The following is a 27,047-nucleotide window of genomic DNA, read 5'->3' as shown; positions in this document are numbered from 1 at the left end:
CTACTCTACCCCTCGTGTTTTCTTTTACTTGCTCCCTCTTTCAGCCCCCTTGTGATATGGAACGAAAGATTTTATCCTGCACCATCCTCAAAGCCTTAGACATTCCAAAGGGACATAAGGTTGCGACATTTAGAAGCTCCCACCTTCAATGGACCTATCCCTGACCATCAGTTGCACATTCGCAACGCAACTTTCGTGAAGCGCGCCAACTGTGATACTGATTAAAATCATCTACATTTATATCTTATAAATTATCAACCCAGTTATGGAATTTACTACAGTGGATATTGTATCATTTGTATAAATTTGATCTTGCCTGTAAACTGGCATGCCTCATGTAACAAACTGTTATTTGAGAATAAATTATTATTATTATTGCTATTATTAGCTTCTTTTGACTGACTGTCGGGACGTCACGAAAATCGATTACATGTCAACCCTAGGTAAAGTTTGTTATAGAGTTCTGACCTTTGTATTCCATATGGGTGACAAAAGTAAGCACGCGTCAGCTCAACTCAGACCTAACGTCTGAAAAGCAAATACGGAAGATCTTAATCACTAAGCATCTTAATTAAACTAGACTATGGAGCCAGAGTTTCCAAATTAAACAGCTTGGGATCTATTTAAAAATTTATAATTAAGGTTTACTGCACCCTGCATCCCTTGAACTACACCAAGGGATCTGAGAAACTCTCCACAATGTTTCTGTAGGGAGGTGTTACGGGAGAACTGAAGACATTTGGCAGATTAAAACCTTTTGTTGTACATTAATAATTAACTGTGATTTTGGATGTAATTGTTTTACTTAACTTTTGAACTTGTTTGTTTATATCATTATTTCGGACATTTTGGGTTTGGTAATTTGGTGTTCCCTTTGTCTTTGGTTTGGTATTTGGAAGTTTTGCTCCGGGAACCTACAAAATTGAAGAATGACATTTGGTCGATTATTTGTGAATTACAAATAAATTTGGTATCTAAGTTGGAACTTGGTTCTGTTGTTAATTTGGGTTCGTAATTTGCAAGTAGATCGATAGTCCGTACTTCAATAACTGGAACGAGCAAAACTTGGACGTAACAGGGAGGTTCACACTCTCCTCCGTTAGAGATAAATGTGGAAAGGATTTGGTTCGTTGTGTACTAGTGAAAGAAAATAATAATGCAGAAAAGCTCGAAATACTTGTACAAAGAAAAGTGTTAAGGAATATATAGATTGCCTTAAACGATTGTACTGGTATCCAAACCAAAGACTAAAAAAGGAGATATCCAAGCATTAAATGAAGATAGTTATGCTCTATCATTATTAGAGAACGACTAATGAAAATCTCATGTAATATCAAACCAGTTTAGTAATTTATATGCCGTAGAAAAATCCCTCACGTCAGTTCATAAAAATCCTACTCCACATACACTGGACAACGTGAGCACTAAAGAACTCGATGTCTTTGGCTTACTAAATAAACTCAACACAGGCAAATCCATGAGACTTAATGAAATGCGTCTCAGGTTACTTAAGTGACTAGCTAACTCCGTTCCAAGTCTTTAACTATAATGTTATAATCCATACGTAATCTAGAGTCGATTAAGAAAAACATGGAAGAACACCATAGTAAGTACCTTCTTCAAAACAGCAACGAGACAAAAACCTGAGAACTACTGACCTATTAGGCCAACTGGCACGGTTGTTACGATTTAAGAAAAGATTATTCAGAAGGAGATGCTTAAGTATTTTCATGAAATCCGGATCCTATCGGAAAATCAGCATGTCTTTATAGTAGGCCATTCCACCATCACTGGCTTATTAGTGGCTCGTGAAAGCTGATGTGCTCTTAAAGACCAAAAGTTATCTATAGACATAGCCTACACTGACTTCAGCAAACCTTAGACTCAGTTCCTCACAATCGTCATATAATTTAAAAGTTTCGGGGTTGAAGGCAATCTGTTGATATGGATATAAGACTTCTAGGTGGGCTCCATCAAACAGTACGGGCAAACTCATAGATATCCAGCAGGGAAGCTGTGTTTACCAGACTCCTTGGTTACAGGTTTAGGGCCAGTGTTATATATCTTGTGTGTAAATAAACTTTCTCGTTTCCTACAATCACCGGTCTTGTTGTATGCATTCTGTTTCATGATATGGACAGCGTTAAAAAGTAAAAGCGATAGTTGAGAAATTCAAAATTACCTAAAGAAATTATCAAAATGGACTCAAACTTGGCTGTTACCGACAAAATCTTCCAAGAGCACTGTGATGCATATTGTTTATCAAGATATAGATACGCACATGATAAATAACAATAAGCTACCTGCTGATCACGCCACTCAACGTTAGTCACGAATGCACACTGCCATGCAATAACCGGCAAATGTTTATGAACCAGATTGTCAATACGTAGAACTTTTAGCCATACTGACGCTCAAAACTTTTTGAATTTGTGTACAGTATTTGTGGGTTTCAAATTCCAGTACTGCATACAAGAAGCTAGTCTGCCGTGAACGAGGCAATGAGTTGTTGCGAAAGGTTCAAGGAACCACAACTAAGACGATCCCTGTAATAGCTAAGCTCCCGCATGATGCCCAACTAACTAAACTAAACCTATTTTGATTGTCATATCGAAGAAACAGAGGAGACCTGATTACAACTCTCAAATTGCTTGGCGATAAATTTGCATCTGTTATGCCCTCACTTTTCTCGTCTTCCAAAACAGAGGATTTACGGGAACAATCAAAAATTGTTCACAAGTTCAGAACAAGTTACTTATCATCTGAATATCGAATTTTCCGTAGAATCATCGACGAATGGAATTCATTACTTCAACACGTGATTGAAGCTACATTCGTTGACGTTTTCAAAAGGAAGTTGGACCAACTGAGAGATCACCATTGCCAGAACAGACGCAGAATACCTAGTCTCCTATCATTCCCCAAATGTAACTGAGGTAATGCGATTTAAGACACAAAGAACTGGTGAGCATAACGAACGCATTGTATTTAGAGTTCGAAATCAGGAAGTCATCAAATACAAGCTCAAACAAGTATCGCAAAGCCCCAAGATTCACGGTATTCTGGCATTCAGGTTTTTGAAGCCAAGGCGTCCGAGACCGGTGTGAGTGACACTGGTGACTCCCAGAACACCTCAAATGTCTGCTGCACAAACGCCTGTAATCTCAAAAATAAACTCTTCGAGATCATTCTGGTGGTGTATGAATTAAATTGTTACAGAGAGGTGGCTCACCGTAGATGTAAAATTCTTCTCAGTCATTGCGGGATGCATCCATAATAGAAGTGAGAGATCGGTACGTCGCGAAAGGGGAGAGGCATAATATTACATTTTGAGGATCACCTTCCTATGAAAAAGAGCATATCAGAGGCTAAGGACAACAGTGCAGGTGTGGTAGCTCGTCATAAATCAAATCAATCATGACAAAAAATAACGATGATGTCTTGGCTTATATCCGTACTTGAAGTGACGCGGACTGTTTTCTCGTCAATGCAGAGCACCCATTATTAACTGGATAGAGCCCACAAATTAAAGCGGATATTTTAACAGCAGCCTGTTATCAACCAATAATCGATGCGCATTTGCGTAACGTCTAAATAAGAGGCATGTTTTGACAAAGGGTGCAAAATGTTTTGTTTTCACACACCATGGTGATTACGTCACCAACATTCTGTACCTTACCCATGAAAAAGTGGATAAGAGATCTTCCCTGTGTCCAAAGACATAGGGTGAGAGCGAATGGGGCACTATCTGAGTTAAACCAGATAAAAGTGGAGTAATCAAAGCTACCAACTCATGTCCCCTATTTTGTCTTCTCTATTTAAATGAATTATCAAGATGTTTAAGTCGTCGATCCTTTTGTTTGCAGAGAACGCCAAAATTTGCGAAACAAGTGGTCAGGCTGATTATGTTGGTTTTCAAGCTAATCTAGAAAATAAGTAAAACGATCCCAAAGTTTGGGTTCCTAAATTAATTCTAGAGAGTTTGCTAATGCACATCGGACGCAGTAATAGCTACCATCATACACTTCCACGCATGCAGGTAAAGAATATAGTGATATTGGATCATGACTTGAAAACAACTACGCATTACAATGTAACAGCCGCCAAAAGCATTAGGGTGCTCTAGTCATTTAGTTGAGAGTCCAAATGTTTTGACGTAGATATGCTTTAAATTGTATACCCCACATGTGTGAGACCTCACTAAGAGTACTGCATTTGGGCATCCAGTCCATGTATTACTAGGTATACTATCACTTTTGAGCGTGTTCAACATGTGAGGACTAAGTAGAGTCAGGTATTCTCAGATTTCCTTGCTATGAAATCGCAAAACGCTGACAACTTTTACCCTTATGGCAGAACGTGAGGTAACGCCATACTGATACGTTGCATCCCAAATGACGAGTTGAGTGCTAACATGACCAACGTTTTTTCTCCCTCCAAGACCATTCATATCCAAGCCAATAAGGTTCAAAAAACATAAATCAAATAAACTGAGTGAGAATCCGTTTTCCTTATCGATAACTGAAACTCCCTAACAGAACATGCGGTGTCAGTTTTATCAGCTAACACTTTTGAGGAGAAGCTGGATTTTTAATGGGAAATAAGCAGCAAAGTTTGACACAAGTAAACTGACCTACAATCCTCATTACTGAAGACTGAAGATAACACACTAGGAATTAGAAGATTATAGAAGGACATAAGAGCTTTTGCTAAAAATAAACTTTTGCACAGTTATCTTTAATTTACAGATACAGAAAAATCAGATCATTTTCATAGCTATTTATTACGTACTTTTTGTATTTGGAACTGACCGCACTTGTGATTGATATATGGCTTGTTCCGTTGAAGCATTTGTTCCTAACAGCCCAAGGATTGAGTCGGTTGAATTATTATTGCGTCGAGCATTATATTGCTTTGACGTGGAGATGTTTCTTGTTGTATACCCGATTTACGCAAGATCAGTGCTTTGGTATTTAGTCCATGCGTTATTAGAGATTCTCACACAAGTGAATGTATAAGTGACTACTTATTGCCCATTCTTTACAATAGGCAGTTAGAATGTCAAATCCGTGAATTGACCATATATCAACATGTCTTTTTTAATAAACATTAGTTTTTCAATACATCCTAACTTTTTATTTCTTACAGTGTTGTTCATCACCGATAGCATTGCAAGAAAATTCAGAGGCTGCAATCTGATGATTATTGTGTTGGGTCTTATTTTTATCATCGACTACAAAATAACTGGAATGGATTATTCGAACAAGAGGTGTAATCCATCAGTTTTTCAAGCGGCTTTGTATGGTAAACCTCATAGTTCTGGAATTGAGTGAGTGGCTGCCCTCTGTAATTGTCCCAGGGTATCCGAGTAACCTTTTGAGCAGGGACTGACAGCCCGAACCATTTCTAAAACCTTATTATCTGAGATCCACTCCTTTTACATAATTAGGCTGTGACTCCGATGCTGCGTTCATATTCTGTAATTTATGTACGAGAGTATACTCTCTAGAGACTAGAGTCTCTTCGGCTCATAAGTCACAGATTGGGCCAACTTCTTTCGTAATCAACAAGCCTTAAAGACTGTTCTCTTACATAAATTTCGGAATGACAACGCAGCATTGGGTTCCCAAACCAGTCATGTAAAAGGAGTGGATCTCAGGAAATAGATGGTGATCAGGAAAAAGGAGAGGTTATAGCAAACTATCATCAAGAGGAAAGGTACTGAGGGGATCACATTTCATTAGAATCACTAAAACATCTTCAGTGACGATAACCCTACTCTACGTTTCTTTCCTTCATGACATTTGACCCCTGGTTTTGTTTTAGTTCACTGACATTCCGTATGCTTGAAGGTGACCGCCTGACACCATAGTAACTGGCTGTGCTAATTCGTTTCGCGTCTCATGTTCTATCCTGAACATCAAGTTCCCTCCAATCAGTCTCCACCCTGTGTTAGCCGTCATCTTTATTGTGCCGTGTGTAAATTGCTGTAGCTGATTTGAAAGCGGAATGCCTGTATTAGAGCATCTTTATCGTCTGTGTCCTTATAAGCACTGTAAAAGTCAGTTACCTTTTCTTATATATAAGAAAAGGTAACCGAACTTTACAGTGCTTTATGTTGAATATTCAACATAAATCACCGTTATCAACATTGATAGCATTCAACACTGAAATTTGGCTCTAGTCAACGTTTATGGCCTGTATCAGAGTGGATCGTTGTCCCAAGGTTTAGCGATGTGTTCATGATAGGGATGTATGGAGTGAAAAATAAACCGGCAGAAATGAACGAAATTTCTGCGGACAACATCTCTGAAATAAAAGAAATGACTAACATGGGTCTTCTTAGTGTGAAGTTTAATAAAGACATAACTATAATGTTGTCTTGTAAAATATGATGCACCTACTCGTTCTGATTTTAAGTTCACAGTTAATCGCAATGGAATGCAGGTTGCGACAGGTGTATTATAGTTGGTAGACAGCTTGACGGGAAGGTGACTTCTCCAAATGGTGAATATACGTTACGAACTGATGACGACTTTCGTCAGCAGACTCAATCTATTCACTATCAAGCCCATTCTGTTTAAGAAATGCTTCCAATTAATATGGTCTCAACTTTCCCAATAGATTCAGTGCATATTATGTACTTAGGTATCACAAAGAAACTGACCAATCTATAGATAGAATTTGCACACAAACAACTACGAAACCTGAGCGCGTGTGTAATTAATGACTAGTTGCGTGGCAAGTACTCTTTTCGACTATCAGCGTAAATGCAGCACATAAGACTTGCCATCAGTATGGAAAGCTTCAACGTGTCGATTGTTTCTTTTTTATTTAGGCCTCGTAATTCTGCAACAAACTATGTGTTTGATGTTATCGATTTATTTGCTAGCACATCCAAAACTACATGATAGCGTTACATAATCCGTCAGAATGGACTTAAGGAACTTTCTTAATGAATATGAATGGTATTATGGGTCTGGAAGCTTAGTTTATTATGTCCGTTTCTGCAGCACTTTCCTTAAGAATATGGACTGTAAATGTATTGCCATTAATTGTGTCCAATATTTAATTACTGTCCCATTGTTACATAATTTAATGTAAAAGTATTTTATTTCATTTGTGCCGAAGGTACGACCGTAAGCCATTTCCTTACCTTGTATGAAATATTTAGCCTGCTAAAGAACAATACGTCAGTGTAAACGCATCAAGCAAGAAGCAGCCTATGATAGCAGCCAAGCAATGCATTTGTAGTGTCGGTTATTATGTTAAGCCCATATACCTTATTCTAGCTTTCGGAAAGCCCATTCTATTCATTCTACTTGAGTCACATTCTGACCTTGTTATTTATTCGCTTATCAATCTTGGCTTACCAGCGATCTCCACTCTGCATCGTTTCTCTTCTATCTATTCCATTCACTACATATACAAAATATATGTATTCAAAAGTCCATTCCCGTTATTTTACTTATCTAAATCCGTTATTGAATAACGCGATTAAAGTTGGTGATTTTATACGAGGATAGGCGACATATATATTTCAATAACAGTCCTCATTACGATCAAATTGGAGTCAGATTTCGGGCCAATAAAGTGGAGAGCCCTTTCGACAACACCGTTTGATCTAAATGAGGACGAAATTACGGGCCTCACTAAACATTGTTGGTAAAGAACTTGTTTCTACCTGACGGAGCTTGTCGATATGCGCCGATTAAACGGTGACCATGAAGATGACAGTTGATCTCTGTAAAGTCATTCAAGGGTACGGTGAGTCACAAACGTAGATACGATCATTTGCAATAGATGATTTCCAGTGAGCAAAGGACTTGTTGGTTTCCTTCAAAAAATTAGGTGTATACCGTATAAACAGTTCAACGGAAGAAAACAGCTTGCCACCAAGCACTGAGAAGCCGAAGAGGTCAATACAATAATCCCACTAACATTTTGTAAAAGTGCATTAAAAAGTAAAGAAGGGTTTATTTACAATCCCGTTGAGATGCAGGCTGGAAATAGCCACGTCCGAAATCCCAAGCTTCGGTTGTTCTACAGTATTTATTTTCTTTGAACACAAATATTGGTACAAGAGGGCACCAAATATATATGCGCCACACAAAACAATGAGAAAAAAGAACAATAACGAACAGGTTAGTGTAAGGTAGTGTAATAATAATAGTAATAATAATAATAATAGAGGAAACTGAAAGGTACAATCAGAAGAAATCTTTCAGTTAAGGAAGATACAACCACTTTTTATGAAGGAAGTAAAAGAAGGTTACAGTAAAATCGCCACTGGCTTCTATTCTGAGCCATATCTGATAACGTCTCTAGCCAATGCGTTGCACCATCTCTCGGACCCCAACCAGAGAGTCGTGAAGGACCAACAGAAGCCAGTCCCGTATACCTTCCTTTCATACCACGACACCATGTCATAAAACCGAGTGTATGAACCTCTACTTAGTAAAACGATTTGTATTTCCTGTAATTATTTCTATGGTAACCGTTAATGTACGACTCAGCCCGTGTAAATCAGCTGGGCTACTGAATAGCAACGAATGGCGACTGGATTCTTATTAATCCATGTTATTCTTTAACATCTAAGCCTCTAAAATCTGAGGAATTAAATAAACTGAAGAACATATGTCCTACGTTTTTGAAAAAAATATTGAGGTGCTGAGAAGATTATGGATATTTGTAGAGCAATCAGTAGGAGTTGCTCAGAAAACCAGCCACTTATATTCCGAACATTACTGAGTCGAAATTCAAGCCTTTTCTGTGTAGCTTAAAGTCCATTTAAATATATTCCATTCGAAATAAGGGATTTTCCAAGAACCCATTTCACCATTAATTAATTATTTATTCACTTGAACACATAAATGTTGGTACAAGCGGGCACCAGATACATATGCGCCACACAATAATAATGAAAATGGGAAGAGATAAAGGATGTAAGGTGCGTGTACAAAGAAAAAAACAATAACGACCACAAATTGGTATACGGTAATGAAATAGTAGCAATAATAGGGGAAATAGAAAGGTACAACCAGAAAGAATTTTTCAGTTAAAGAAGTTACGGTCAATTTTTATGAAGAAAGTAAAAGAAGGTTACAACAGGATCACGTCTCTAACCACCGTGTTGCACCATCTCTCGGACCCCAACCAGAGAGTCGTGAAGGACAAACAGAAGCCAGCCCTTTGCAGCTTCCTTTCATACCACGACACCATGTCATGCACTGACCACCTCTCCGCATTTTCTGACCAGTCTCAGCGTCGTCAAGTAATGCACGACGTGGAATTCGCTAATACGACACTCGAAGAACATTTCCAAGCCACCGAAGTCAGTGTTTCAAGATAGTGACACCAATTGGATTATCGTCTCTGTGCCCGAACACATGATGCTGAATTTCTGCATTACTGACATGATGTTGCCACTGGCTGTCAGCAATCCTTCGGAGACAGCAATGATCGAACACAGATAGTCGTGTAACATCCTCAACTCGGAGAGACCAGGTTTCACAAGCATAGAGTAGAACTGCTCTCACCGACGCGTTGTAGATCCGACCGTTTACAGCCAGACTAACATCACGAAGGCGCCAAAGATGGACCAGATTGGCATAAGTCGCTCACACCCAGACTTCTTGATGCCTGTGGCTCGGATGAGTTGGAAGAGCTTCCGGTAGTTACCAGATGCAGCTGCTGCTTCCAAATCATTAGCACGCTACGACCACCAGGTTTCTCGGTCCTTACGCAAGCTTTACCTGATTTCATTACGTAATATCCTTCGTTTGTGGTCAAACTCACGGTCACCCGGAGTAGACCGACGGGCTTCAATGAGTTGTAAGGAACCTACAGAAACCCAGTGCTTATAAGCGGGACGTTTCGCGAAGCCGCAAGCGGCTTTACTCGCCATTTTCATGGCGTCATGCAATTGCAACCAATGCCCATCTATGCTTTTCAGTGGAATGGTAGCTAACCTAGAAGCTAGCTCGGCGCGATACTTAGTAGCAACAGAAGTTGCAACCAACTTGCTGACATCAATCCTTTGGTGGCGGTCACTTCGTTGGCCACTGAAAAGTAAGGTAAGATTGGCTCAGACCAGGACATGATCAGAGTCCAGATAGGTACTCCAAAAGGAGCGGCAGTCTTGTACACAACCACGCCAGCGGTAACTGATCGCGATGTGATCAATCTGAGTTCAGGCTTGAGATGCAGGGGGGGGCGCTAGGTGGCACATCGGTGATGACTGTGCCGAAAGTTAGTGCTAGCGAGAAACAGGTTGTGGTCTGTGCACAGTTGCAGTAGACGGTCCCGGTTATCTGTCCTGCGACCAACAAGTCCCCATCGGCCACCTAAACGACTGTCTTCTGTGCCTAGACGCCCGACCTGAGCATTCAAGTCTCCGGCTAGTACTACAATATCTGTCGAACGCACTTAGTGCTTAGTGCGACACCAACGCCAGCAAGACCAGACGAAGATGCCACAGGGTCCCCGGATAAACGCACGTGAAACAAGCTTTTGAAGCGACAGATGGAGAGCGAATTTGTAGTACTTCACCAGAGTCTTGAATACGGGTCTCGGATAGACAACAAACGTCGATATTAAGACTTTGCAAAGTTATAGCCAACCCTATCTGTTGTCCGACCTGCATAAGTGTGCGAACGTTGAAGGCAGCTAGTTTGAGTGGTGCATGTGGTTTCAGAAAAACTGCTTCAGTATTCGTATTTGGTGGTAGCATACAATTTTCCACCAGGTAGTGACTCGAGAATGTTTAGATAGAACCGAGTTTCCACCATAGGCGAGTTGCTGTATAAGTCGAAAAATAAGGATACATAAAGTGGGAATAAAAGAGAGTGGATAAGTGACGTGGTAAATAATAATAATGTGAATTGTTTGACTGTCAATTGAGGCGTGAATAGAATTTTCAGTAAATATAATCATTTTCACCTTCACTTTATTTGTGTGTGGGCTGTGATACTGCCCGGATGCCCAGACCGAAGCAGGTGGTTATCTTAGGGGGCCACTCCCCGAGCCTTTGACCTAAAGGTCTAATCTACAAGGCAGTGGAACATCGTGAGGAGATGCAGTCCCTTGGTGGCCGGTGACCAACGATTGGTTCATCACGTACGCTATTTGTTCCCCCAGGATACTGGAACCCATGAGCACCATTGATTTGGTTTGGGATCCGGTTAAAGCGCCGGGCATCACTTTTCGTCCTCTCATTTTCATAAACAGCACCCCCGCCCCGAGAAGGCAGTGAGTAGGACTTCCCTGGCAGAGGATGTATACGCGTGGCCGTTTGAGAGTATTTCGAGAGGGAGGGCGAACCCATCCCGCTCTCGGCCATAACAGGACATTTGTCTTATCGACTGCCAAGTAGGTTTGTTTACTTTTAAGATGTTAATTAACTAGTTCGACGCAATTAAATACGTCGCCATCAACGTACGAATATAGGCGTGTGGGCAGTGCGTTAGCGGACAATAAGTCACGTGTCCGATTGAGTTAAATTTTTAGGATTTAACAGACTGTATACTGTACTGCAGGATATATCATCGGGTATTTCTGACTTGAGTGTCAATATGAAGCAGTTACTGTCGAAGTTTTGTGAGCGTGAACACCCGCGGAAATTCGTTTGCGGACTTTCAAGTCAACAGTTCCCTTCGTAATCTGAAGAGGAACTGGAAACGTTAGACGCTTGTCTTCAGCAGTAAGACATAAGGGACAGATTGGTAAGTCAACATGACTAATTTGGTCATTTGTTCTTACTACAGATGGCTATATTGACGCGGCTAGTGAATGGGTACAGTCTTCACTGTTAGCGAACATAACCGTAATTAAAGCCTCATGTAGCTAATTGTGTAAAAAATGTCATTTAGATATCGCAATATTTTCTGTTCTTTAAATTTCAGAATTCACAAGATTATTTTGATTCACAATAGTCGAACAGACCTTACGAAAAAATAGCCAGTGGGATATTTCTCATATTCAGCTTCGTTCTCAATAAACATTTTTTAAACATGCGCTAACTTCCTTACTCCATGGGAAACTCTTTAACTAAGTGTTGAGAAGGCTTGTTTGATTTTAAATGCGCATCTCCTCACTATTTTCCAACGCTACCGGCTACCATGGGACTATATCTCCTCACGATGCTCCACTGCCTTGTGGGTCAGACCTTAAGGTCAAAGGCTCGGAGTGTGACCCCCTAAGAAGACCACCTGCTTCGGTCTGGGCACCCGGGCAGTATATCACAGCCCTTACACAAATCGGATGACTTATGTGGCGCATATGTATTTGGTGCCTCCTTGTACCAATGTTTATGTGTTTAAATAAATAAGTAAATTTCCCAACGCATTTTCTCCTTTATGGGTTGATTAGGTAGGTCCGTAAACACTGAACCTTTATTGCAAGATGCATAAGACTTATCCAACCTTTATTTCAACTCTTTCAAACATCGAATTTTCCGTAGAATTCGCTTCGCCCTTCTACATAAATTCCAGATAGCCATATCATTGTACAATCTACAAACTTCCACATCGAATTGGAAAACATAATAAATAACCCCTATTTTCTTCCTATGAATAATCATGACCTCTTTGTCCAATGATAAGATTTGATAATTACACACTTACCGAACAAAAAGCGAAGGAGACAATTTAGGTCACACATCAGTTAAAAGAAAAGCACAACGACCTATAACCCATATTTTCGGGATACCACGGTAATTTTTCCACCAGCAGGTTCAAACTATATCGACATTCAGAAGTAGGGAAATACTACGGCAGCAGCAACATTTTCCTGTCGTAATAAAAGATTAAAAACTGTAACCAGGAGGATATGTATGGTAGTTGTAAGTTGGAGTCGAACAGAAACAATTTCTCCCGATATTCTTCTATAATAAACTAGATTATTCAAGCATCTGTTAAGACACGTCTAGAGGGGATATAATGCGTCTGATCTCAACATGCATCCCTTTAGTCAAGACCGTAAATCAAAACCTACATGACGAAACATAATTAGTCTTTTTTGGAAAAATGTAGGTCGCGCAAACCATCTGATTACGAGTATTTATTGTGGGTGAAAACTAATTAGTTACTGCATGTACTTACCTTCATTCCACATAAACAAATAATTTCAAGTTCTAAGCTGTTTCTAAACCCTGAGCAAAAGATTTTCACTCGAACTACTGTTCTGATAACGCAGTGTTTCGTCACGCAAAAAGTATGGACTTTGTTGATTGAACTGAAATTCATAGAAACGAAAACGCAATGAACTTCTGATGTCAGTTTTACACGTAGAACAAAACAGTAAGTAGACAGTATATATATTTCAGTGTATGAAACTAACTAAACCTCGGCAAAATAATAATCACAATATAGAATACATAGTTGCAGCCTTATCTCAGCTTTATGTTTTTAAGTGGTCACATTTAGTCAAGCAAGAATATAATCACCACCGTAGTTGGACTTATACATACAGTAAACATTTGTAGAGCGTCTAAACCGCCGAAGCCGTCTTAAGCTAAAATGAGTAACAACTCTTGGAAACCCATTTTTAGATTCCATTCCTACTTATATTGTTGCCACTAGATATTAGGAATACTCCCGGCATCCCCATTTCCGAGAGATGGGAATCTCACTATCTCTCATTTCCGATAGCCAAACATCGCAACAGTGGTAAGCATAGACCTTTCACAGATTGATCTTACTTCTAAATGAACTGGATTAAATCCCCGTCGAGATGTCCCATTTACTATTGTAAAGACTTATTATTTAGTGAAGCGGATGTCAATGTATTGCATCAGCAAAGTATTGCCTGGATAAAGAGATTGAGATTGAAACGGATTATCTGAGAACGCGACTGGTGTAATTAACCTGGTGTTCAGTGATTGGAAGTCAGTGTAGCGATACACTACGGCAATGGGAGTAAGGTATTTTGCCTTGGTGTTGCAGGGATAATAACGAAGCCCGAGAGATCGCACTAACCTAGGTTGAATGCCTGCGACAATAATGGTTGTATCCTCCCGTTTTATTAAATTATGATCACCAAACAGATTGTGGTAGCACGATATTCGCTGTAAGTCCAGTACATGTGGGACTAAATGCAATCCAATCCTTGTCTATAGTTTGTTGTTATGGTGAATTAGTGCTGCCTCTTAAATGGTTCATCTACAACAGCCCATGAAGACGTTATTCCCAACAGGATGTCCGGTCATCTCAGAGAAATCTCAATGAGTCGAAGTATATAGTGTACTGCATATATATATATATATATATATAAACAATTGTCATCAGTGTACAATCGCTGACTGAAAGTGCAGTACATTTCATAACCAACAGGTAAACAGCCCACAGAAATGTAGTTAAATGCTTTACTTCATTACCCTTCGAGATGGAGGATTGTATATTCCATACCGAATCAGTTACTTTTGATTACATCCCTTAAGGAACTTGGTTAAATAAAAACGCTTTCCCTGAAAAAAATGCTAAACACATACAGTTGCTAATAGAACTGCCATATAAATAGTATTAAATTGTGGCATATGGACGTTTTTGTATGAGACGCACAACTTCAATTGTTTTCGTCTTATGGCTTTCTGATGATAATAATACTACCTGACAATTTAAAAACAAATTGATCACAATTTGACTGACGAACCGTAACTTATTAACTATCTTTGATTCCCATGCAGCTAACAACCTACTGAACATATAAACGTAAATCATTGACGAGCGGAATTCTTCGGAGTCATTTGAAGAATACATTACAACAAAGAAACTTGTCACAAATTGTAAGACTACTTTAATGTGGTATTGTGTGACAAATGTCCAATTTCAGGATGAATTCGGTAATCTCACTTGAGTGTTACATATCGTGTTGATAAATTTATTTTCTTGAGTGTCTAGAATTTATACTCGAACGGGTATACCACTAGATAAATAGCCTTAAGCAATGTGTATTACAAAAATGATCGAACACAACAGATATTAAGTGACAATAATAATACTGCAAGCAAATTGATTGACAGTTTGTGCCAAAATACTTTTGACAGAAAATTATATCAGTTCTGAAGTACCTGAGTAATATTGAAAACTGCTCACTACAAGAATTTGCTTGATACTGTTCTACAGCACGAAACCGTATGAACAAAAGATTATGCACTAAACTTCATTTAATATACCAATAAAACAATGAAGCGCAAGACAGCCTGTTCAAAGTGGACACCGGAATACAAGTACAGTCAACCAAGTTAACATTGGAAGATAGTGCTCTGTTCGAGCATGTTAATTTCACATAAACGTAATAGTATTGAGTACAGGTTTAATAAGTACCCAAATGAAATCAATTTAATAAAGCATTGAGTTGAGATGAGAGGTAGAGAAAGCGCATGAGAACTTTGTGGGAATCTAAATATTATTCACAAGTAAATAACGATGTTAATTGTCAGTGAGTAAACAAGTTGAAATTCCAATTAATGATGGCAGAAATGAAATTTGACAGCATAGAGTTTACTATCTCCACGCGCGATTAACTGAAAGTGGCAGAAGTTATTTGTATAATCCTGAAGGAATTAACGGCGCATTTCTGTGGGCATACAACGCATACCATACTCTACACTTGTGCCAGGAGCATTATACGCATTTGTTTGGGCGCCTGAATTTCCAGACTGACTAACGAATTGAGAATGAAATGTTGATTGCTGAACTCCTTCGCGGCTATGTGCATGTGGAAGCACTTGCTGAGGCTGTGATTGCTGGACAGGTATATTATGGTGGTTATGATTTCCATATACTTGAGGTGCTGGAAGCGCACATTGAGCTGCCCCCACTGTGTTATCGATTCCCTGACATTCTGTATTATTTTGATGCTGATTCGCATTATCTTCACACTCTGGATTAGCATTCATTATTGACTGATTAGTATTAGAAGAATTTGTACCCAGAAGTGCCCAATCATACACATAATCCAGAACAAAATTAAGGCTTTGAAACAAACGGCGGAAAATCCCTCTCAAGAATACATAGTCCGGAAGGCTGTCAAAAGCTAGACCACGAGCGAAATGCAAATATTTTTCGAATTCTACAGGATAACCTTTACATAGGGCTTCAGGTGACGTAGCTAATTTCTTCTCATATATACGTTCGTACTTTTGCTTTTTAGTATTTGCCTGAAAAATTAACATTTTGTGTAACAATTAGGACAAAAACACTATATGGATGAATTCGAATGATAACATCTAGTAACACTACAATAGACTGCATGACAGCTAAGAGGAAATTTCTAAAAATCTTCAGTTGGAAGAAAACAGTTTCCCACAACAAGGGACCTCAATGTGGTAGGGCCACAAATTTGCATAGCTACTGTTTTCAAGTGGATAGAGATCACTCAGTTAAGTTTAAATAATTTATTTTGTTCGGATTTAATTATATTTGAGTAAAGTATGATTTTTAGTATTCAATTGAACTTAAGGTTTTGATCGTTGATTTTTAAATAAATGACTGGCTACTCCTGAACACGCATGTTCAAACATTGCCCCAAATCTTGGAAACTCAGAAGTTATCTGTACTTCTCTAAACACAAACTTTTACACAAGTAGATCGACCTAGTTGTCACATAAAGTTTGTCCGATCAGCTGTATAAACACAACCATTTAGTTATGAATTAGGAACCAGTTTAAATGTGAGAACAGATATTAGCTGTATCTACCGATATAAATTGAAAAATTTACAAACAGCACAAAAATAAATCATTATATATATATATATATATATATATATATATATATATATATATATATATATATTCTGAGAGAAAACTTTTCAAAAAGATGAACTAAAGAATGTTTGTTAACAGATTCTATGCTAAATGTTAGCACTTTCAGCATTAGTCTGTTGGCGCTAATCGGTTGAAAGTTGATTAGTTGAGTTACAGCATTCGCTGTACAAACACCCAACTCCTAACACCCTGGATGTGAACGTACCGATCTGGGAACCTATAATTATTCCCTCTACTCATCTAAATTGTGCAACTGGCTCCCCAGACTACAATTTCTTTATGCGATTGAAAATGCACTGTTACTCATTCAGGGTAACACAATCAGGGCGAAAAAAACCGGAGTGTTGATAGCGGGAGTCATAGCGATAATTAAATATACAAGATCTAAGTGGAGGGAGAACATTTAAGTGATCACGAAATCAGGATAAAGTCAGTACTGTAATTGGTGCATTACTCGAACAAGTCGATTTCGCAGGAACATTATACTGAACCAAAATAGCGCTAACAGCTTTACCTAAGAATCTGTCGTATGACAAGGGTATATATACATATATAAGCTCATGTAATTAACACATTATTCAACTATTACAGTTAACTGCAAGTTGTTGATATACTTACGTCAGTTGTGACACAGAGCTATTAAACCATTCTAGTGAAGCATTTTGAATTAAGTCTAGTCGGAAGCAATTTTTTACGATGTAGTGCATGAAATCCTAGGTTTCAAACAAGCAAACACGTTATCTTCAATGTCATAAAATTTAATTGAATTTGTTTAACAAACAAGCGTTTTTCGTAAATATTATATGTTCATATTCTACATAGCTGGATGTGTAGCTTCGAAACCATTTAACTGTTTTTTGTCAAGCCATACACAGTCGTAAAACTGAAACGATCGGCCTCGAAAAAGTACACGTTACCTTGCCTGACGAATTTTCGTTGACGGTGATAAGGCCTTAAATGTATGCAATTTACGTATCGTGAATTACAATAAAAGTCATGAGTGATCCGAAAGTCACTCTAGCCGATCATCAGGAATACCACCTGATCCAGTTTCCTTTTCGGGCAACTCAGTAAGTATGCTTGCCGGATGTATACAACGGTGAATCGACAACACCCTGCATACCTATGACAGCACACGATTCAAAATCAATCTTCTATCCCCATTATCAACTTTGATGAACATCGGATCCAAAGAAGTAGTTACTTCAATGGTGGTAATATATAAAAGAAAGATTGCAATAAGGATAAAGAACAAGAAGTACGTATTAATTTGTAGAAAGAATGATATGAAGCGATTCTAATCTCTCAGTTTAAGGGAAGACAAATACTGTATACACCGACGCCATTGTGATCGATTCTGAGCCATGTCACCTAGAGTCTCCAACCACTGGTTACGATATTCGCGTGGACACCAACCAAGTAGTCTACATCTACCAACATGACTCAGACCAGAAGTTAGTGACTTCAAGCGCTGATGCCACGTTTTGCTTTGGCCGCCCCCAACTTTCTTCCAACCATCCCCAACACCGGTTAGCATTGCGCGTCGTGGTAATCGGTGTTCAGGCATACGCAACACGTGACCCAACCATCTCAGTCGATGAAGATTCACAACCTCATCAACTGATTTACCATCATTCCCCAATACCCTACGTCTAACCTCACTATTACTTACCCGGTGAGCCAAGCAGATACCAGTATTATTTCTAAAACATCTGTTGTCAAATACTAGTAGCTTACGAGAATCTTCTACCCTCAATGGTCGCGTTTCGCAGCCGTAAAGTAGAACAGATCGAACTGCTGCGCAGTATACTCGTCCCTTAATTGAGAGACGGATATCTCGCCTTCGCCATAGGTGACGTAAGTTGGCAAAAGCCAAGCGAGCTTTTCGAGTCTGTGCAGATTTCGTCGGACACCTACCCATTACGGCTGATCAGACTTTCAAGATAACCGAAGTTGTCAACGCGTTCGACTACTTCACTCCCTAGCCTTAGTTCAGGTGTTGACACGGACCAGTCCTGAAGCAACAATTCGCAATTAGAGCGAGAGAAACGCATCACAAACCTCCTGGGCATTTTATCAGCGTCTTCACCAAACCGAACTATATCATTGCGTATTCTAAGTCGATAAACGGACCTTCTGGTAGGAGATCAATTCCCGAAAATTCAGTCAACGAGAACATTGTTTCCATCAGTAGGTCTATGATGAAATTGAACAAAAATGGAGATAGTGGACAGCCTTGACGGACACCACTTGAGGTTGAAAAATCAGATGACAGTTCGCCATAACCTCTGACTAAACTGGTAGTGTTCGAGTAAAGAGCCTTCACAAGGTTTATGCACTTCTTAGTTACACCTTTCAATGACACACACTGCCACAGAACCTCTCGGTCTACAGAGTCAAATGCTGCTTTTAAGTCAAGAAAGACCACCATTGTCGGACGCTGATAAGCATGCCTGTGTTCTCAAACCTGACGAATGGTGAATATGTGGTCGATGCAGCCACGACCATGTCTGAAGCCAGCTTGATTCTCTCGTGTTTGCAGTTCACGAGTCTTAGCTAGGTGCCCGATAATTATCGAGGCTGGTATTTTAGATACTATATTAGTTAAACTAATCCCTCTATGGTTATCACAGGATGATTTTAACCCTCTCTTATGTATTGGGACAATCAGTGATTGCAACCAGTCAGATGCGATTACGTCCAACTCCCAGATTTTATCTAAAATATTACTCAGCCTAATCGCTAAAATTGAACTACCACACTTAAAGACCTCTGGAGCCAATCCATCTGGACCAACTGCTCTTCCTCGTTTCAGATTAGCTATAGCCTCTTGAACTTCAGCTAGAGTTGGGGGACCCACTTCAATGTTCCATTCAGGCTGTCTGGGAATGTTGAGTAGATGCACAGGGTAGCTGAGGACCAGCTAAACTGAGGTCAAGTGAATGACCACAGAATCCGGTACGCGTGTTTCGGAGAAACAACATACATAAATGGTACGAGATTCTAGAGTCTCAGTCAAGGAGGCCTGCCGGGCGATTTGACATAGTGTGCGTACGTTGAAGGCTCTAACGTGTAGTTTGGAGCGGTTTCAGGAAACTTGGGATAGCAATTCGCGCACTAGAATCATTGATCATGATGACAGTTGAGGAGGAAGTTTATAGTTGAAAGTCGACGCAGGAGGAATAACAGGAATTGAAGGGGGAGATTGATTATGAATACAGTAATCTCAAGTACTGCTAGAGATGTTTGAGGGAGGTTTTCACTTTCCGGTTGCCCACACCGTGGAAGGGATCTTCTAGAGGCACCTGAAAAGGGAATCGGGTTAGAAGTGGTATTAATGACCTGAGAGTGTGACCGCAGTACCCAAGGGACAACTGTTTGTGGCCGGTCACACACGATTTTGTCGTAATTTGCATGTTACCTCCGTACGTGTTGGAACCTGACTGCCGGAGACGGAAATCCGTGGGGTAAGGCGGGATGTGCATTTTCAGGATCGACCTTTTATATCCCCACTCTTCCTTTGTGAGAAGGCAGCATCGCCGTTATTCTCGTTGTCTGAAGGAAACATCTCACTGCCGTCACACCTCTGTACAGCCAGCAGTACGACTTTGCTCTACGGCCTTGTGTTTGTTGCTTTTAGTCTTACAGCTCTTCAAGGGACCACTTGGGTATAATAAGACATTGAGGAACGATTGTTCCGGCCAGTATAAGTCGAATGATTCATTTCGATAGGCCAGGCCCGACCACCACATTAAAGTAGCAACAACGGTCGGGTTCCCGACGTAGTGTTCTTTGGCTTTCCTCTTTTCCGCTTCGCTTTAGGATTTCTGGTTAGGGCTTCCCTTGTGATGCAGTTTGGTGATTTCCGTAATTTATGTCCTATCTACACTGTCAAACGCCTCATAGTCAATGAATTTGATGTATTATAATGAGTTCCACTCAGCTGATTGTTCAACGACGATCCATAGCGTCATAATTTGGTCTGTGCACGACCGATCCTCACGGAATTCAGCCTGTTTATCTTGTTTTGTCAAGATAGCCCCAGCTTCTACGTCTTTTATAATTAGGACGCGTATGTTGGCATGGGTTAGTTTGAAAATTTGCACCTAACTGACAAACCAGTCGAAGGTTACTTCAAGTACTGAGAAGACCCTATCATATATTTATACGTTGGCGCTATCGGCGTATGCGCAAAACATTAGCTGCGACAGAGCTTACTCTATAAACAGTTTAAGTAAAGTCGCTACACTAGGTACTATTGAGATGCATTTTTCGGCATTTCGCAGTTATGTATAGCAATGATTAGGGAACTCACTAACATCCCACCCATAGTGACAAAAAGCCAAGGTCGTTCCTAGAACGTATTAGCACTGGTTTTCCCGAGTTAAGTTTACATCGAAATTTATTTAAAGGTAACAACCCGAAAAATTAGAGTCGTCCAGTCTCAATAATTATCGAAATTAATTACCGAAATACTTTTTACGTCAACTATATGGTGTATTTCTTTGTCTATTAAGCGGACATCACACTCGACTGATTTGTTGAGAATACAATGCTAAAAATGACCAGTTAAAAACAGCCAATCTATGGCCTATAATGTGCTTATTGGTCCAAGTAAATGATAAAAAGCGTGGTTCAAGTTGTCATTCGACACGTGCGCAGTAAGACAAAAATAAAAGGATAAACGGTAAAAACAAGTTGGAATATTGAATGGCTGGAGGCAGCCAGTAGGAAACTTTGAACATAGGTTATAAGCTACTAGGGACTTGCTAGCAAGGCTTACCTGAAGTCTTGAAACAATCGGTAGGTGTTAGTAACACGACACAGACCTCAGTCAAAGATTTACAACCTAAACCAATATAAATCAGGTACCCTACGTCTGATTTTAGCGCTATATATTTAGTTATCCTACGGTAAGCGTCATGGTTTGGGGACAGTCAAATGCTAGTAACTCACACATAGCTCTCAATTAGTGCTGAACACCACTTATAGCTATTTCCATTCACAAACTACAGCAGCAGCATTTTCTAGTCAGAGAATTAAAAAGTACTAACTGAATACTATGAGAGCTTTCATTATAACTTCAGTTAAAAGTACATGACATCAAGCGCTACATACACTGGTTTATCTAAAGCTAAAGAGATTGGTAAGTAAGGAAGGGTGGATAACTAAGCCCTTAAAGTAAAATATTCACCTTGTAAGTCATAGATGTAATAATAAAGTGGACATCCTAGTTCTTTCAGTCAGTCAGTCAGTAACAACGTAGGACTTACGTACGTACATCAGTTAGAGTTGCCATACCACATTAACACAGAGATGCAGTTGTCGATTCAAATCCCGTAGTGGTAGAGGTAATAAGAGTATAAGCAGTAATCAGGAAAATTAGTGTTTGGAGATGTTATTTAAAGAGTATAATACAGTGAAGTAAATTTGGGGAGAGAAAACAAGAGACAAGGAGGAATAAGGAGATCAAAATTTGGGAGAACACAAAGAGTGGATGCACCTGCACCATTGCAAACGATTTTGAGCCATGTCATTCAGGGTCTCTAACCATCGGTTGCTATCATCTCGCGGTCCCCAATCAGGTAGTCTACACCTACCAACATGACTCAGTCCACTTGTCAGTGACTTCATGGACTTGTGCCATGTTTTGGTCTGGCCGCCCCTAGCTTTCTTCCAACCTACTCCTATACCACTGAACATCTCACGTCGAGGCAGTCGGTCGTTGGGCATACGTAACACGTGTCCCAGCCATTTCAACTGATGAAGTTTCGCCACTTCATCAATCGATTTGCCATCCTTACCTAGTACCCGTTTCCTTACAACTGCGTTACTTACTCGGTGGTCCTATGATATACGAGCAATGTTTCGAAGACACCTATGATCAAATACTAGTAACCTACGAATATCCTCTACTCTTACCGGCCATGTTTCACTGCCATAAAGTAGGATGGAACGAACTGCTGCGCAGTAAACACGTCCTTTGGTTGATAGACGGATATCTTGCCTACTCCATAAATGACGCAAGTTGGCAAAAGCTAGTCGAGCCTTCTGTATCTGTGCTGAGATTTCGTCACACACTAAACCACAAGGGCTGATGAGACTTCCAAGATAAGTGAAGCGGTCGACACGCTCAACTACTTCACTCCTTATCATTAGTTTGGGTGTCAATGCAACCCAATCCTGAAGCAACATTTTACATTTCGAGGGAGAGAATCGCATCCCGAACATGCTTGCATTGTTGCTTAGAGTGGTCAGAAGACTCGGCATTTTGTCAGCGTCTTCACCAAATAAAACTATGTCATCGGTATATTCCAAGTCAACAAGTGAACCTCCTGGTAGAAGTTCAAACTCTGGAAATTTAGATGAGGCAAGTGTTATCTCTAGAAGCACGTCAATGACAAAGTTGAACAAGAATGGAGAGTGGACAGCCCTGACGAACACCATTTGAGGTAATCAATTCTGATGACAGTTCGCCATAAGCTCTCACTCGACCAGTTGCGTTCGAGTAGAGAGCCTTTACAAGGTTAATGTACTTCTTTGGTACTCCTTTCAATGACAAACACTGCCATAGAACCTCACGATCAACAGAGTCGGATGCTGCCTTGAGGTCGATAAATACTACGATTGTGGGGCTTCTGAATATGTGTCTGTGTTCTAGAACCTGACGTAGTGTGAATATCTGGTCTATACAACCACGTCCAGGTCGAAAACCAGCCTGGTTTTCTCTAGTCTGTTCTTCACGAGCTTTAGTTAGGCGTCGAAGTATTATTGAAGCTAATATTTTAGACACTATATTAGTCAAACTGATTCCTCTGTGATTGTCACAAGAGGACTTTTGTCCTTTCTTATAGACTGGCACAATCAGTGATTGAGACTAGTCAGATGGGAATACGTCCAGTTCCCAAATTCTACCTAAGACCTCGGTTAATCTCATTGCTAATACTGGACCACCATCCTTAAAAATCTCAGGAGTGGACCTGTCAGGGCCTGCTGCTCTCCCTCGTTTCAGATTTCCTATGGCTTTTTCAACTTAGTAAACAGTCGGAGGACCTACATTAACTTTCCATTCAGGTTGACTAGAGATCGTGGGAAACCGAAGTGTGGCTGAAGGCCAGTTGAACTGATCCCTAGTGTTCTGCCCATCGATCCAATCTCCTGGATTGAGAATGTATAATATGTTCATCTTTCTCTGAGATTGTTTCGCTAACAGTCGGGTTCCTAATACCGGTTTCCCTAACGAGTCTGAACAATTGTCTGCTATTACCTATTGCCGCTGCCTTTTCCATCTCTCTTGCTTTCGCTACCCACCACTGTTCGCGATCATTGCGTAGGCTTCTTGTCAGCTTGCGCTTAAGCTGACTCCGCTCCTCATTATGTTCAGAGCCAGGTGGAATGAGTTTCCGAGCATCTATCAGTGCGATAGATGCTGCTGAGATCCAGTGTTGCTCCCTAACCTTACGGGTTACCGTACTAGCAGATATCACTGCTGTTTCCACAGCTTTTCGGATATCATTCCATGCTACCCTAGTTCTTTAGCATATTTATATAAGTAAAAATATTGCACTATCATTTCTGTTGATATCTCAGTGGTTAACCTAAACACGAGGCGATAGCTGTCACTTGCTCAGTTATGAGCCACAGGATTTTCGGTTACAATGTAACAAATCGAAAATGAAATATCTAAGTCTACTGAGAAATCTGAGATGTGGTCTCTCACTAAAAATAGAATTGGAACTAACTCGGGTTAAAAGTAAGCTAAACACTGGTTTTCCAGTGTGGTCTGCTTTTCAAACATTGATTCGCGGAGCAGGAATTCGGTGGGAGTTTAACGACGTAAACACTAATTGATCAGCAGGCAGGGAATTTTATGAAACCGGAAATTCATTGCTTTTAGTTAGACTAATAACATTTTCAGTGTTGCGGCTACTGGTTAGAGACGAAATAAAAGTGGACTATAAACTTGGTTAACCAGTTTATACATAGCATAGCCATAAATGTTTATCACACGCGGATAAAAATCTTGATTCCAGAGAACGATATGATAATTAGTTAGCCAAAAATTCTGGAAAACAAAACGTAAAATCTTACCGTACCTTTAGTCCCTGCCACGGAAGGTGTCCTCTGAGAAAATACATAAAAACATATCCAAGAGATTCAATATCATCACGTCTGGACTGCTCGATACCAGCATGCGCATTTATGCTAGCATAACGTGCTGTACCTGTCAAATTTTTGTCATCTCTATATGGAATATGGCATTTTGTTCTATGATCTCTGAATCTTTTGGCTAATCCAAAATCTACAATGAACACTCTGTTACAGTGTGGACCGATCCCCATTAAGAAGTTGTCAGGTTTGATGTCCCTATGAATAAGACCTCTGTAGTGAACACATTCGATGCGCCACAACATTTGCTCCGCAAGAGTTAACACTGTTTTTGCTGAAAATCTACGTCCACAAAAAGTAAATAAGTCTTCAAGACTTGGACCGAGTAAATCCATAACCATAGCTTTGTACCGATTGCTTACACCGTCAGGTCCAAACCAATAAACCCGCGGCACTCCTGATGAGTTCTGAGAATACTAGTGATGAATCTATTTGGCATACTTGTAAAACTCGATAAACTCGGCTCTCGTAAAGCAGCTGAGGGTGTCGGGCTGTCACAGGTTCTAATTTAATTGCAACTTCATCTCCAGTTAACATATTTTGTCCAAGATATATGTCACCGAACGATCCACCACCGATCTTTCGTACAAGTCTCCATTTGCCTCCAATCAAAGCATTAGCACTTAAAGACACCTTCCTCGACTCCATCTGTAAAAACTCGACCCAATAAATGCCTCCAAACGTCCAATGTCAGTGGCGCAAACGAATTGTCTGTTAAAACAAAATTATTTTGACACAACAATGATCATGAAAACAAAGAGAATATACGTGCTGATCTGCCCACAAAATTGCAACAAAAAAGAATTATATTTGGTATGTAGCACTAAGAGTAGTTTACAAACTCTGCAGAGGTTCGGTTTGTGTGGTTTGAGTGGATATTCAAAATGGACTTATTTTAAAACTAGTTATGTTAATTTGTACAATAACCGTTATTGAATGTAAGGCTATTGTTTAAAGAACCCGTGACCTTCATTCTTCCGTCTCATTTATCAACTCCTCTTGCATGACATGATGTTCATCGCTGACAAATACGCTTCTGTACACATATGCTTCTTGTCCTCGTTTATCCGCTGTTACGACAGGAGAACTCTGATATATATCTGTCTATGGTTACAGACCACATATGTATCCTTGTAACGGTAAATGAACCCTAAAAGCATTAGCGCTATAAGTCTTCGAAGTTTGATGCTGACCGCATTATTTTCACTGGACTCATCTAGCTGAATGCCAGATACTTGGGCAGCTTACACGCATTTTCTATAACGAATATGTGGAAATAGGCTGAGACCTTATCATTTTTAATATCTTTCCAGATCGTACACCAGCTTTCAGATTCCTCCCTGTAGTCTTTGAAGAACTAATTGCTTCAACCAGCGTTCAAATTTTGGAGAACTTACTCTACTGCAACGCCAGTGTTATAATGAGAAATAGTCGAATTCGGTACGCAAACCATTAATACTCAGAACCGTTTCTTTGGTCTTGTAATCCACCATTACAAATGGTTAGTAATTCCAACTATGATCACAATAATCTGAGATGTGTATCCATACTAATCACACAATAAGGATACAGATGCCACAAGTATTCAGGGTCCGATCATGTCTTAACCGGTAACTCCTTTATAATCGAGGTATACCAACCCAGTCAAATCAGAAGTCAATGATAAAGTTCGAAGATATACTCAAAAGGCTAGCTTATATCGAAGGAACGTTTGGTCCAAGCAATCTAGCAGTTGAAACGGATGTTCAGCACGGCCTTCTTACTCCTGATCTGGTGCGGATGCATGACCGAGCGCCTTCAGCTAGGTCAGTCCGGTAAAACTAGTGCGGTTAACATCAAACGTCGAAGACTTACAGCGCTATTGATTTTAGAAATTTATTTACCGCAACAATTTTAGAGTGAACGCTCAGTGGACTAAATCAGAACTACGAGGTCCAACTGCTCTGCTTCATGATCTTAATAAAAGCCTATTGCAGTTATTAGTCTGGTTTTTTCAGCATGTAAAACGAGCTCAAACAACTGGCACAACACTTTTAAGTCCAGCTCCGAGCACGCGAATTTCAGTCTTACTTGCATTGTTTAATTTTCATTAAGGTCAACCTGATATATTA

At 39.9% G+C, this 27,047-nt stretch overlaps 1 protein-coding gene across 2 annotated transcripts; it reads right to left on the bottom strand.

The window, feature by feature from the left end:
- Positions 1 to 5,729: 5,729 nt before the first annotated feature.
- Positions 5,730 to 25,980, bottom strand: CKL1 (Casein kinase 1-like protein 1). Of its 2 annotated transcripts, none has more exons than XM_035732586.2 (4): positions 25,378 to 25,980; positions 24,864 to 25,343; positions 13,101 to 16,159; positions 5,730 to 8,059 (listed from the first exon to the last, which is right to left on the bottom strand). In XM_035732586.2, exons 1-3 carry the CDS (start codon positions 25,582 to 25,584, stop codon positions 15,563 to 15,565), a joined length of 1,284 nt encoding a protein of 427 aa, XP_035586943.2. In that variant the 5' UTR covers positions 25,585 to 25,980; the 3' UTR covers positions 5,730 to 8,059; positions 13,101 to 15,562. The 2 variants fall into 2 exon arrangements, with proteins under 2 accessions (XP_035586943.2, XP_051071345.1); XM_051211305.1 differs by having other exon boundaries at positions 13,101 to 13,233.
- Positions 25,981 to 27,047: the final 1,067 nt, after the last annotated feature.

Source organism: Schistosoma haematobium, chromosome ZW (assembly GCF_000699445.3).
Source record: "Schistosoma haematobium chromosome ZW, whole genome shotgun sequence".
Classification (NCBI taxonomy): domain Eukaryota; kingdom Metazoa; phylum Platyhelminthes; class Trematoda; order Strigeidida; family Schistosomatidae; genus Schistosoma; species Schistosoma haematobium.
The sequence above is the reverse complement of the archived record's forward strand: the minus strand, read 5'-3'. Positions and strand labels throughout refer to the sequence as shown.